Source organism: Colletotrichum tamarilloi, assembly GCF_030869305.1.
Source record: "Colletotrichum tamarilloi strain Tom-12 chromosome Unknown Scaffold_13.1, whole genome shotgun sequence".
Classification (NCBI taxonomy): domain Eukaryota; kingdom Fungi; phylum Ascomycota; class Sordariomycetes; order Glomerellales; family Glomerellaceae; genus Colletotrichum; species Colletotrichum tamarilloi.
This window is the reverse complement of record NW_026849396.1, coordinates 1-12,416: the sequence shown is the minus strand read 5'-3', so window position 1 is coordinate 12,416 and position 12,416 is coordinate 1. Positions and strand designations below refer to the sequence as shown.

Sequence of the window (12,416 nt, the reverse complement as noted above, 5' to 3'; positions counted from 1 at the left end):
AGCCCTTACAAGTGTAGCCGGTCTCAGGCACGACTGATACACGAGAAGTCAGAAGAGATATGAACAAGTGTTAAACGATGATGCGTACCTAGGCAGGCTTTGGCACAGAGCAGGCTCTATTTATGACGACGAGACGAAGAGGAGTGATGCTTGCTTCCGGATGATGATGAACCCCCGCGTCTGTCGTCCCTTCTACTTTGACTTTGGCTTTGGCTTTGACTCTGGCTTTGGCTTGGAGGAAAGTCGATGTCAAGGTTGAGGGCGTATGTGGACGTAGAATGATACGGCTGGGTTGCTGCCGATGGTTGACCTTGGAACGATGGTTGACCTTGGAACCTCTGGTCGAAGTTGGCGATCTGCTCTCTGGGGTCGATCCGATACGCTGAAGGGGGCTGCGCGGTGCCTGGATGATCACGAGCGTATTCAGCGCGTTCGCGACGACTGGAAGCCACCTTTGTGGCCCTGGGATCAATGTACGGCATGCCACTGTTCTTTTGTTAGGACAAGTCACCAAGATACGTCAATGCTGGGACGAATTTACCCTGGGCTTCCTGTTGAGCTGTTCCGTGAATGCTGACTCAAGCTATCAGTGTAGGAGGGCTGCATCGTCGACGTCGATGACGAGGACGGATAAGCGTATTGTTGCGATGTGGTTGCTGGCCCGTCGTTGTACTGCGTGGTTCCGTATCCTTGGCCTTGACCATACGACGATGAAGCCGGGGCCGTCGTGGTCTTCCTCGATGATTTCCGACCGGAGTCTGAAGATCTATGGCTGCTCATGTTGAAGATGGTTGGGTGCGTTTGGATGCGCCTGGATGCTTGGGGAAAGTGTTGATAAAGTTGTTGAGTTATCGTCCTTCGAGACTCAGTCGACGGTAACTCTGACAGAGAGGGCGTCCTACTTTATACAGTAAAGACTTGGTCTGGGAGAGAGAGTCACTGAGGACCCCAGGCAACAGCGGCGGCGGCGCACCCAGTGACATCGTCAAAGGTATCGCACTAGCCACTGGCTAAGCCCTGGTTGATTATCCACTTCTTTGGACGTCAACCCGGGCTAGGACTCTTCGTTACGCTGAATCCGTGCGGCCCTTGTCAGGTGTTTTTGGGAATCCGGGCAGTGACACTGAGGCCCCTGAGCAGCGGTGCCGTTTCACCAATGGACATCGGCTCGCCGGAAGCTCAGCTGACTCGTTCAAAGTTTCGATGATGAACAAGAAGCCGTCGGTGGCTACCATGGAGGAAAGGAGGAACGGCGGCTTGGGAGTGGAGACGGAGGAATGGTTCGCACTTGGTTCGCAGAGGCCAATGGAGACGCCTAGCTTTGCTTGCGGGCAACGCTGTCACCTTACCGCCGCCGCTGTTGAGAGGTGTCAGTCCTTAGGCACCGAAAGCTTGCCATCAAAGAGCACCCGAAGCTCTTGATAGAGAAACAGAAGAGAGGAAGAAAAGGGCCGTGCCTTTGAGAAGGGGCTGAGCTGTGGCATGGCTGAGTACGCCCAGAGATACTGCAGTGAAGCTTGCTGCTTTCACCAAGACACCTCAGAACTAGATGCTGATGACAGCATCATAGCACATTCTACGCCGTACACAGCCCCAACCCACGTACTGGGAAGGCTTCCCCGAGAGTGAGCGAGAGGAACATTGGGGGTTAGGCCATTGTCAGCCTGAGAATCAGCCTGGGATGAACAGCCCCGTCGAGCGAGCATGCGGCAGCGTAAGAAGTCGACAAAGTCAAATCGCAAACGACAAAATGGGGTGGCAAAATTACGATGAATAGTTTGCGCAATGGAGCAAGGAAATAGTGTTCCTTTATGCTCAAACATGCTCGGATGACCTAGGTATATCTTACAGAAGGCGGGGTCGGAATTCATGAGGTTGGCAGCTGACCGAAACTGGAACATACCTACGCGAAACGCCCGCAAGCCCGCAGCTCGCCAGCCTGCAGAAATATCCCTCGACAGTCGACTTCGACCATTGTTTACGACCAACGGGTCCCAAAAAACCGAAAAAGACAACGTTCAACAACAATTAATGAGAACATGTGGAAGTTCAAGCATGGAGGTTTGGAACACAAGGCTGGATGATGACGACACGGGCATTTCCTCCTGGACCCATCAAGGTCTGGTAATCCGAGAATGGGATAACCGCCTGGCGAGAGCCCAGTGACCCCCTCCATACTTCGTTGCATATGCTTACGGCATGGGATGGGGATGCAAGCCCCCCTCCTTTTGGGACACCTGCATTCTAAGTCAGTCAGTCTTGCACACTGGCGTAGCATCAGCCACGCTGCCACACCGCAGCAGAATACGAGATTCTGCGTTGTCATACTGAGAAAGACTGGTATGGACACAATGGGTATGAGGGGGGTGGACCTTTGGCCATGCTGTCAACCCGCGGCAGACATCACCTTCCGTATCTCTACAAGGCTTTTCAGTGAGATTCGGTCAAGGGTGATTCGGCCTTGGGTGTTCGCTGGCAGAAAGTGGGCATTCTTGTGAGGAATGCTCCGTTGCTGCCCCGGCTCGACACACATTGCTTTTCTGCAGCTAACCAGACTGCCTTGCAGACAGCCAGACAGCCACTGGTATCACAGCCCACGGGAAGCGACATTTCGTCAACCCACACCGCGCGAACGGGTTCGCAGATGAGTAACCGTAGATCAATGCGTTCAGCTGCCGAATTTCTTGCAGAGACTCGACAAGGCGATCACAGCCCTTGAGCTGGGTATGGCCATACTGTGCGGTAGAAGATCCGAGCAATCTCATTGGTCGGGCAAGCGCCCATGATGCTTCATCATCAGTAGCAGCAGCAGCAGCAAACATCAGCAACAGGCTATGGCATCAATTCTTTTCCAGTCTCAAGCAATCAGGATGATAGAGCCTACACGCAATCATTGAGCTTTGGTAAGTACTGACTGAGCGCGCCCATATGCTCAATTCGGCCTCTGGAGATACGCTCCATTTTCGGTTCCAAGATTTGGGGTAACGCGCTCCCGACCTGTAGGTCTGGGTTCACCTCGACAAAAATGAGCCTACTACCTGACTCAGCCAGAATTGCCATGCAATAACCTCACAAAAACCAGCGTCACTGAAGGCAGGCACTGTCAACTCGGGTTCGAAGTCGACGCTGAAGTTGCTTGAGCTTCTGATTCGAAGCCATCGTTGGCTAGGGAGGAAATGAGATTGACAGTCAATCGCAACGGAAGCGGTTTCTCCATCTCTATTGTTGGAGTGCTGTTCCACTCAAGTTTCGTTAGCTCTACGCGGTATAGTTTTCAATAACGCAACCAAAGGCCCATTAGCTGTCAATGTTATGGAGTACACAAGCTCAAAATCATCACGATCATGATCTCGGTGATCGGAGGATCTTATCTTTGATCCCACTTATCTTACCTTATCGCGCGAAAGTTTAAAAACCAGAACGCGACGCGTGAGCACACTTTAACGCATCACGCCATGACCAGTTAAATGGAAGATTGCCGAAATGAGACCATGGAGCAATCTGTGGACCTAATGGCAAAAGAAGGTATCCACAACGTCCAGGATCTGAGTCGGGAGCTTGAAATCAGTGAAACATAGATAAGGAAAATTTCCGCCTCCTGGCGCAAAGCTACCGACACTGTTATCATCTCATCCACAATAGCTAGCTCTCTTCCTCTCCGTTCCACCTCCGATCACGTAAAGATACACGTTATTGCCGTCACGATGTCTTCGACTGCCTTCGTTCAGCGCCCTGCTCCCGCCTTCAAGGCGACCACTGTCTTCCCCGGCGGCGAGTTCAAGGACATCCAGCTGTCCGACTACTTGGGGCAATGGTATGTGGATTCTTGCCGAACTAGCCATAGCGAAACGGCGTGCCGAAAATGAGACAACCTAGAGCTAAACTCATTAATCTTCTCCAGGGTCGTCCTCCTCTTCTACCCCCTTGACTTCACCTTCGTCTGCCCGACCGAGATCATCCAGTACAACGACGCGCTGCCCCGTTTCAGCGCCATCAACACCACCGTCCTCGGCGTCTCGACCGACTCCCACTTCTCCCACCTGGCCTGGACCGAGAAGCCCCGCAAGCAGGGCGGCCTCGGCTCCGACCTCCAGCTCCCCCTCGTCGCCGACAAGTCTCACAAGATCTCGCGCGACTACGGCGTCCTGATCGAGGAGGAGGGCGTCGCCCTTCGCGGTCTCTTCATCATCGACCCCAAGGGTATCCTCCGCCAGATCACTGTCAACGACCTGCCCGTCGGCCGCAACGTCGAGGAGACTATCCGCCTTGTTGAGGCTTTCCAATTCACCGACGAGCACGGTGAGGTCTGCCCCGCCGGATGGATGAACGGCAGCAAGGGCATGAAGGCCGACCCTAAGGGCAGCCTGGAGTACTTCGCTGCTCAGGGCGAGACCAACGGCACCAACGGCCACACCAACGGCAACGGCCAGAAGAGAGCGAGAGTCGAATAAGTGTCTTTCTAAGTCGAGGAAGGGTGACGAAAAAGAGTGTATAGACTATAGATGTAGAAACTAGACTTGTAGAACACTAGAACTGCTAAGCCAGATGTAAAGAGTATGACGCGGGTTCAATCAACCTACAGCGTTTCAATCCCAAGTTTCCTGATCGACATTTGCCGTTTGACGTGATGTCATGTCGGAGATTTAATGTGAGCTAAGGTGATTCCAGGTCAGGGTCAAAAGAGGGCGTGTGTCAGTCTGGACCCACCAGTGACATCCCAAGTACCTATGTCCTAATCAAAAGTAGGGCTCTGTTTAAACCTTCATGTTGGCTTGACCATATTTCCAAAGAGAAGACAATGATGCTATGCTGTGCAGGTATAATGGAGGTGGTGGATGATACGAAACTTAGGAAACACCAGTGTACAGGAAAGACATGAACAAAGATGATGTGATCCCATCCTAGAAACTGTTTGTACAGAGACAAAAGAACAACCAAGAACTTAGAGACGAGAGGATTCTGAAACAAGATGCGCCATATTCAAGTGTAGACTTCAAAGATGCAAACCCTCCGTGGTATGCCGAAGTCCGTTGCCTACTTGCTCTTATAGAGTGGCTTCAGAGTCTCCTCAATCTTTTTCTTGGTGTTGCTCTTGTGCCTAGTGCGAGTTGATCGACCACCTTCCCGCAGTTTCTCCCGATGTCTTCGTTCTTTCTCTTGCTTCTTCAAATAGTTGGCAGTTTCATTTGGTCCACCTTGAGCAGATGAGGAAGCCGCAGTGTGGTCGTCGTCGTCATAGTCTCCATGGAAGCTATGGTAAAGTGTAAGTAAGTTCCGCATCTGTATGTCTCAGGGGTAGCGATGTTAAATACCTCCCAGCTTCTGCTGCATTGTCTTCATGCTGATGATAGCTTGGGCATTGCTCGCCATACTGGGCTTGATGGTATGGCTGCGTCGACACTTGGTTTGCATTCGTGTAGGATGGTTCCGTGTAGGGATACCATTGCCCATCGCTTGCCTGGTAGTATAGTCGGCCGTCGGCGCCGTATTGAATAGAAGATGACATGGCTGGTTTCTTGAAGATGAAGCAAAAGAGGGCAACAGGTGTAGTAACCGAAGACGAGAGTTTGGTGATCAACGACGTAGCTATTTGCGTTGAAGTGATGCTGAGCGAAATATCGGCTCGTTGTCGCCGGTCGACGATGCATCCCCGTCGTACTTATAATTCGGCCAGTGACAACCAGCACGATTTGTATTCGTGGGACCGTGACAACCTTGGGCGTCCTGCTCTATCCATGACCAGAATATCTCAAGCCCTCACGAACGTGGGTCTTCGTACTGAGCTTTGACATCGAATCGATAAAGCAAGGCCAAAGGCCGTTGCCATGGATGGAGGATAGTGTCGTTTGAAGTTAGGGATAACCCTGGCCCACTGTCGGTGAAGAATGTCGTCAAGCTTTCTCGAATCGAATGTGTCATAAGGAGCGGCTATCACAGAATAGGTGATAGGTCAGCTTCGCCCAAAATGCAGAGAATAGAGCACCATAGAATCATGGGACGGGGGGCATACCGGAACAAGGGGCCGATCAACAGCTTCGTTTTCAGGTGCACTGGCAGCACTGCCGAGGCAGACTGCTGCGACTCTTCGACATGGTATCGCTTGCAAAGAGAACCATAGCCCCTGACCAAATCACTCGGCTGGACGAGAGACTGTTTTTCTGTTGCACCAGGACAGACGAGTGTTCACCGGTACGCTGACATTTGTGGACCGCCGGGTTGCCTGCGCTGCTATGACGCTGGAGGCAGGACCACAGCCACAGCCAAAACTTCAACGGAGTTCTGTGCCGCAGATGGAAGAGCTGTGTTCGTTGTTGGTGCTAGAGCTTTCGAGGGTATAGCAGATTCGGAGAAGAATAACGGCCACTGCTGGGGTGGTTCACTGCAAAAGAACCACCGAGTCCCTTGAGGTCGTGATACCCTCGATGCCGAGCCGTTGGGGAGGATGGAGAGTCGGGGAGGCCGAAGGTGAACCTGAAAAGATAACCTGGGACAAGCTGGGGCCGTTGGGGTCTAATATCTCAGGATAGCAAGGATTCAGTAAGCTCTGCAGCCGACAACCTGGATTTTGGGATACAAAACAGATGATCTTGCGGCAGGCTGTGGAGGGATCTGGGTTGGCGCCCATCCTACGGAAGGTGTACTCCCTGTTGATGTTGTGTCGGGCGGCTAGTAAACCCGCCTTTGGGTAGTCTTCCGAACAAGAAAGTTGTGATTGAGAAGTCTTGGAACGAAGTTGGCATACATGGCTACCATTCTTTGCGCCGGGAATGATCAAGTGAGAATAGTGATCGGTGCTGTTATCGGCAAGATGACCAGGAGAAGGATCAGACTTGGCCGTGGATGATGGAGGCACAGCAGACAAGCAGACGGCACAGTTAAGCCGTCTTGCCTGACCGACAATTACCTCAAATTGCCTGACATGTCGGTGCATTTGGAGGGAAGACAAATCTTCGTCAAGTTCGTCTTCACCTTCTCCTCAAGCCTCGGGCCAGAGCAACGATAATCCAGCTCTCGCGAAAGTTGTTATTCCCCGCATTGTAGAGACATGTTTCTCAACGACAGCCGCTCGTGTGGGAGCTGTCGATCTAGCTCACCCCAGCGTTCCAGCGCCACAGGTGCTTCAGCTGTCTGCAAGATTTCGGAGATCCTTACCTCTGTCGGCAGGCTGGCGTTCTCGATCGGTAGAACGATGTGACATGGCCAAAGAGATTGAAGTCAAGACAGCCCTTAGAGTTGATCATTGATCCCGGAAAGCCCCAGTGCCATGCCATCGGATTTCTTTTCTCTAGGATGTTACAAGATCAACGAGGGTGGCTTTTGTCCGTGGGTCGCAAGTTCTTTTACGACTTTCCTCTTCGGCGGCGATGTATGAATCCCATGTTGTTTCTATGGAAAACGGGCCGCAGTGTATCAAGGGAGCAGCGGGCCGACCGCTGCTAATTCTCGCGTGCCGAAATGAATTGTGGACAAGACGCAGGCAAAGCAGATCAATCACATTTATCGATATCCTTTTGTACATAGCTGAACTGCAGAGGCAGGGAAAATTGGGGCCTGTCTCGGTCGATGCAACCCTCATTATGTGCGGTGGTGGTGTTGCCGAGCTTCCAACAAGCGAGAAACCACTGCATCCAAGCTTCATTCTGGCTTCATTATCCAGCCCACAGCTTGAAAGTATGCCGCGACGTGTCAGTCCGCTCGTCAAGTGGCGGCAACCCAAGATGTACAGCACGAGTTTCTTCGATGGAGAAGCGAATTAGGCAGGTAGTGAAAATCGCATCTCAATGATTTTGATCGTTACACTATCAAGTCAGAGCCTGGTGCATCTATCAGAAGAGGAGTCTACAGCCGCAGAGTCTCGCCTTTCCACAGAAGGTGTCCTCACCACACCAACCCATCATTATGAGCCTCCCCAAGAATCCATAGTCACGTTGCATTCTAGCAACCACGTATCCCCCACTTGAAAACCGATGCCTCCGCTCCATCTACTCAGTACTTAGACAGGTAGATGGCATCAAAGACCATGAACAATAGAACTGCGGCTTGCACCTTGAACAGAATCTTCACAAAACTATCTATGCTCTGTGGCTACAAGTCAGTATGTGTTCGTAGGCCAAACCATGTGAGCTCGCTTGCGTTATGTCTCTGCTTGCTGGGGCCCGGTGGAATAATTACCTGCCTAGGTGGTCTCAGCCTGATTTGATGTGCTGCATCAGCGACCCCCTTTCGCGAAGTCTCCCTTGTGTCCTCCAGTGAACTGATGAGATTTGGTGCCCTCAGATGGCTTGAGAGGTTGCAAAAGCGAATTCAACCCCGGGATGGCGCTCAGCGCGCTTGCAGCCGCACTTTTCCCTTCCATCCTGGCCTGCTTGCCAGAGGTGCTTCGATCTGCAAGCCTCTCATGCGCACTCTGCACGGCATCCACAAAGTCAGTGAGTGAAGGCGTAGGATGCCACATTTCTGCAGACCCATGCTTGTCATGGCTTGAATGGCCATCCACAAGGTTATTCGTAGATGATCTGGAAGTGTTTTAGACAAGCACATTCAAAACAAAGAAGTAGGCAACACCCACGCTGTCGATCCATCTTGGGCTCCGGTACAGCTACCAGCGCTGAGTGGATGGCCTTGCAAGGCTGGAGTGGAATGATGAGGGCTCACCATCTTCACCGCTAGATTTCGAAGCTTCCTGATGGTGGGTGAGCGAGACTTGGGGTCCAAGGAAGAAAGCCACCTTCAAATGAATGGGTGTGAAGAGGGTTTTGTAGAGTCCACTGTATCATGTACGCGGCCTCTCCCTCTCAAGAAATCAAGCTTGCTCCCACCGACCGAAAGGCTCCCATGTCCTCCTGATGCTTGAGGGGTGGAGCTCCCGCCCTCATTGGCCCTGCTTGTGGTGCAAGTGCTCAGAGGCATGGTGCGGTTACTCTGCGCTTTCTGCTCGGATGTTACTCAGGAAGTCTCTCGACCCCAAGGAAGAAGTCATGAAGGGCAGGGCGGGACCCGAATGAGTACGTTAAAAGCCTTCAAATGGGAAGTTCACATCGGCCACCCTAATACAGGACTGCTCACCTACCACTATGAGGCAGACGTGATCGAGCTAATGCCGACTGGAAGTAAGAAGGACGAGACAATGTTGAGGAATACGAAAGTTGCCTTGTTTTGGTAACCTGGAATAGGGGGGCTTGTATTGGACGAGAATGAAGTGGAAGTACACCCCTTCTCTCATGACTCCTGATGATACAGACATACAACGGAAGCACTCACCGCCCCCGGGGTGCTGGAATCCTATAATCTTACCCTCTGAGCTGTAAATAGTAAGACACCAAGGTCACTCGGAGGTGCGGCCATGACTCTAAGTCGTCCACAAGATAGGAAGCCCCATTCTCCTGCCTCCTCCTAAGCCCCTTTAAGGCTTCTGAAGGAATTTGTGCGCCCTACACATTGCCAGCACATCATGGCGTTCACTCCAGCCAACCTGTCTGACAATCTTCACCGAGTTTCTTTTACTATCCGAACACCTCCCTGGGCTGGCGCTACCATGCTTCTCACAGCATCAAGCAAGGCTGCCTGGCCGCCTGGAGACATCTGTTGGGCATTTGGATTGGCATTGTGTGTGGTAAAAACGAGGCGAACTCCTACGCCCTGGTATGCCTGGATAGAGCAGCGAGCATTGAACTTTGGGGCACCTGTGAGGAAAGACTCTCCAGGAGGGGTGCCGCTAACTTGAGATACTCATAAAGGTTGGCTACACCCTCCGGTCACTAAGTACCTACTTTCAACGAAACCTCCATGCGCTAGTCTGACCAGGATACAAAGTCACGAGAGATTGAAGAATGATGTCACTTTGCGAACCAAAATGACCGATAATACAAACACTCAGCTCTCGTGGTGTAAGAAAATCAGTTACAGCACTCGATAGAAAGATATAAGGGACATGTGCCCCCGATATTTTACGAAATAAGAAGAACAATGCTTCCAGTATTCTCAAGGAAGCTGTCTGATATGTCTTAGTTGCCGCCAATATTCACATCGTTCGCACATACAACGTAATAGTGTTTCAATTTCAGGTTAAATTGCTGGTGATATATGATGGACGATATATAGAAAGCTACTCTCTTTCTCTGTCTAAATGATAACCGACTTGTTCAGAATACGTGACTGAATTGATCAAAATTTCCCAAGGCTTTACCAAATTTGATCCATCCATCGAGACCTTGATGAAGGAGCTTGAGCATGGTCATATTCAAGTGACCTTAATGTTTTGACTTCACTGGCATCTAAGGGGTGACCTTGATTACATCGCCAGGGCGCATAGCACTTCCAAGGTTGTAGCGAGTGTCGTGGGTGTACTGTCTCAGAGGGAAACCACCGCCGATAGGGTCGTCAAAGGCGAGAGGGATGCTGCCGGGAGCCGGGGTCGTGCCGTCAATGGTCCAGTAGAAGACGACGTGGTTGACAGCCAGGTCGTAGAAGAGGTGAAGCAAGATGACGGCGCCCTTGTAGGCAACACGCTAATAGTAGCCGGTGTCCGCAGAGAGAGTGATATCGGTGGCACGCTTCTCGATGCCACGGACCTCGAGGTCGACGATCTTGTCGGCGTCGAGGTTGGCGATGTCTCCAGGACTGCGAACGTCGAGAGCCTGGCTATCGACAGGCGCAGCGATGTCTCTGTCAGAGAGAATAGGGCTGGCCTGGACGAAGCTAGCGACCTGCAGAGCAGCAATGAGAGCAGTGGTGTAACGCATCTTGAATGTCTGACGTGAGGCTTGCTATACAAACGTTAGTCTAGCTACCTTAAGCAATAGAGCTTGAGGGCAAGGAATTTAAGGGGGCAATCTACCCTTCAAGCTGTGCTGAGCGGTTCTGAACGGTGATGAAATGACGGACGAGTAGAGAGTGACTGAATAAGTAGTGGTCAAAGAAAGACTGATGAGTTGTAAGTGCCTGATGTAAAATGGAAAAATCAATATTGGCCTGGAAGAAAGACGTCTTAAATATCAGAATCGTGTCATAGGACACATAGAAATCACCGTGCAAGCCCCTGACAACCATGGGCCAAATTCCATGACTTACAACATGGTACATGAAGTCAAAGATCACGCGACCTTGGCTCGAATCCAGCTGAGGCTAAACTAGATCCGCCAATTCCCAGTGCAGCGGGGCCTATTCAATGATTACCTAGACGGCGCTCTAGAACTCAGGGTGAATGTTGTAAGAACGCGCTAAGCCTAAATTCTGAACTAAGATATACAACTCTTACATACACCGGCGACTTTCCCAAATTCTTATTGGAAACTAGACTAAAGCTATTGTCTCTTAGTCTTCGAGGTGAACATGCCGACTGGCAACTGGTACAGGGGACAGAATTCATTAGCAAAGCCCGTCGCCAGCCAGTGTAGTAGGGCAGAGCTCTTAAGCTAGGTAGAATCTGCCTGCTCGAGACTCTGACTACCGTGCAAAGGCCACCTCCGTAGCTGTTGACGTAGCTGGTGCTCGATAGCCCATGCGACACACCTGATGTGTGCTCTCATGCTGCCAACTGGCGGTCATAACATTAACTTCACCTGCCCGCGGTGATCAAGCAGATGATAGATATGAGACGAGTACTTCCAAAACTCTGTACTTAGCCATGATGACAACCCACTAATTCTTAACAGGAAAGGCTCATGCTCGAGACTCTGCGCCTTGATGCCTAATTCGGAAGTCAAGGCAGTAAACTCACGATTCACGATCATAATGCGTGCACAGGCCGACTTCCGTAACCCACAGTCGTCGGCAAGACCATACATAGTGGCGCGGAGAGTGTCACCGCCAATTCGGCCGTCGGGGGTTTTTGACTTGGCTTAATATCCGATTACAGGTAGAGAAATCCGGAAAGAAAGCTTGATTTGAAATCCTATGGAGGCATTCGCACATAGTAGTTCATCTGGTCTTTCGGCCTCTGGACAACCCCTGGCTCGTAGCTCCCTATTTAGCCTAATGTATCCCACAACCAATCCACCCAGTACTGAATAAATCTATCGCCGGGGTCAAGGTATTATTATACTAGGCGTAACTCGACAGTTTTACTAGTCGTAAACCTAAGTAAGCAACTGATTATCTGGGTCATCGTCCAGGGCCGTGCCAGGACAAGGAAGGTGGACTGGTTTCCAAATGGGTGTGCTCCACTTATCGGTAAGTCAACATACCCACTTCCTGGCACCCCCCTTGTTTCTGGCACCACAAAAACGATGGGATCACAACCCAACCTCCTCATTACTATTAACTATTGATCCTCAACCACACCCACTACAATACAGCTGCCAGCCTCACTAGGGCATTCAGAGTCGCTGGATTCAGCCGTGATAACCTCCTTTTCACCCGCTTCGATTTGAGCCCGATGGATATCCCTGATGTTCGCGAACTTCGTATTGGGATCG

The 12,416-nt window shown here is 51.3% G+C and overlaps 6 protein-coding genes across 6 annotated transcripts; 1 reads left to right on the top strand and 5 right to left on the bottom strand.

The window, feature by feature from the left end:
- Positions 1 to 116: 116 nt before the first annotated feature.
- CTAM01_05105 (uncharacterized protein) lies at positions 117 to 780 on the bottom strand (the record flags this gene model as incomplete). The annotated part of the gene is made up of 2 exons (XM_060521135.1): positions 117 to 486; positions 542 to 780. The coding sequence occupies 2 exons, from the start codon at positions 778 to 780 to the stop codon at positions 117 to 119; spliced, it is 609 nt and encodes a 202-aa protein (XP_060383941.1).
- Positions 781 to 3,704: 2,924 nt separating this feature from the next.
- Positions 3,705 to 4,451, top strand: CTAM01_05104 (AhpC/TSA family protein; the record flags this gene model as incomplete). Its single annotated transcript, XM_060521134.1, has 2 exons — positions 3,705 to 3,814; positions 3,902 to 4,451. 2 exons carry the CDS (start codon positions 3,705 to 3,707, stop codon positions 4,449 to 4,451), a joined length of 660 nt encoding a protein of 219 aa, XP_060383940.1.
- A 583-nt stretch (positions 4,452 to 5,034) lies between these two features.
- On the bottom strand, positions 5,035 to 5,506 carry CTAM01_05103 (uncharacterized protein; the record flags this gene model as incomplete). Its single annotated transcript, XM_060521133.1, has 2 exons — positions 5,035 to 5,251; positions 5,313 to 5,506. 2 exons carry the CDS (start codon positions 5,504 to 5,506, stop codon positions 5,035 to 5,037), a joined length of 411 nt encoding a protein of 136 aa, XP_060383939.1.
- Positions 5,507 to 6,376: 870 nt separating this feature from the next.
- On the bottom strand, positions 6,377 to 7,271 carry CTAM01_05102 (uncharacterized protein; the record flags this gene model as incomplete). The annotated part of the gene is made up of 2 exons (XM_060521132.1): positions 6,377 to 6,914; positions 7,153 to 7,271. 2 exons carry the CDS (start codon positions 7,269 to 7,271, stop codon positions 6,377 to 6,379), a joined length of 657 nt encoding a protein of 218 aa, XP_060383938.1.
- Positions 7,272 to 8,209: 938 nt separating this feature from the next.
- On the bottom strand, positions 8,210 to 8,658 carry CTAM01_05101 (uncharacterized protein; the record flags this gene model as incomplete). The annotated part of the gene is made up of 2 exons (XM_060521131.1): positions 8,210 to 8,516; positions 8,570 to 8,658. 2 exons carry the CDS (start codon positions 8,656 to 8,658, stop codon positions 8,210 to 8,212), a joined length of 396 nt encoding a protein of 131 aa, XP_060383937.1.
- Positions 8,659 to 10,274: 1,616 nt separating this feature from the next.
- CTAM01_05100 (uncharacterized protein) lies at positions 10,275 to 10,742 on the bottom strand (the record flags this gene model as incomplete). Its single annotated transcript, XM_060521130.1, has 2 exons — positions 10,275 to 10,508; positions 10,572 to 10,742. The coding sequence occupies 2 exons, from the start codon at positions 10,740 to 10,742 to the stop codon at positions 10,275 to 10,277; spliced, it is 405 nt and encodes a 134-aa protein (XP_060383936.1).
- Positions 10,743 to 12,416: the final 1,674 nt, after the last annotated feature.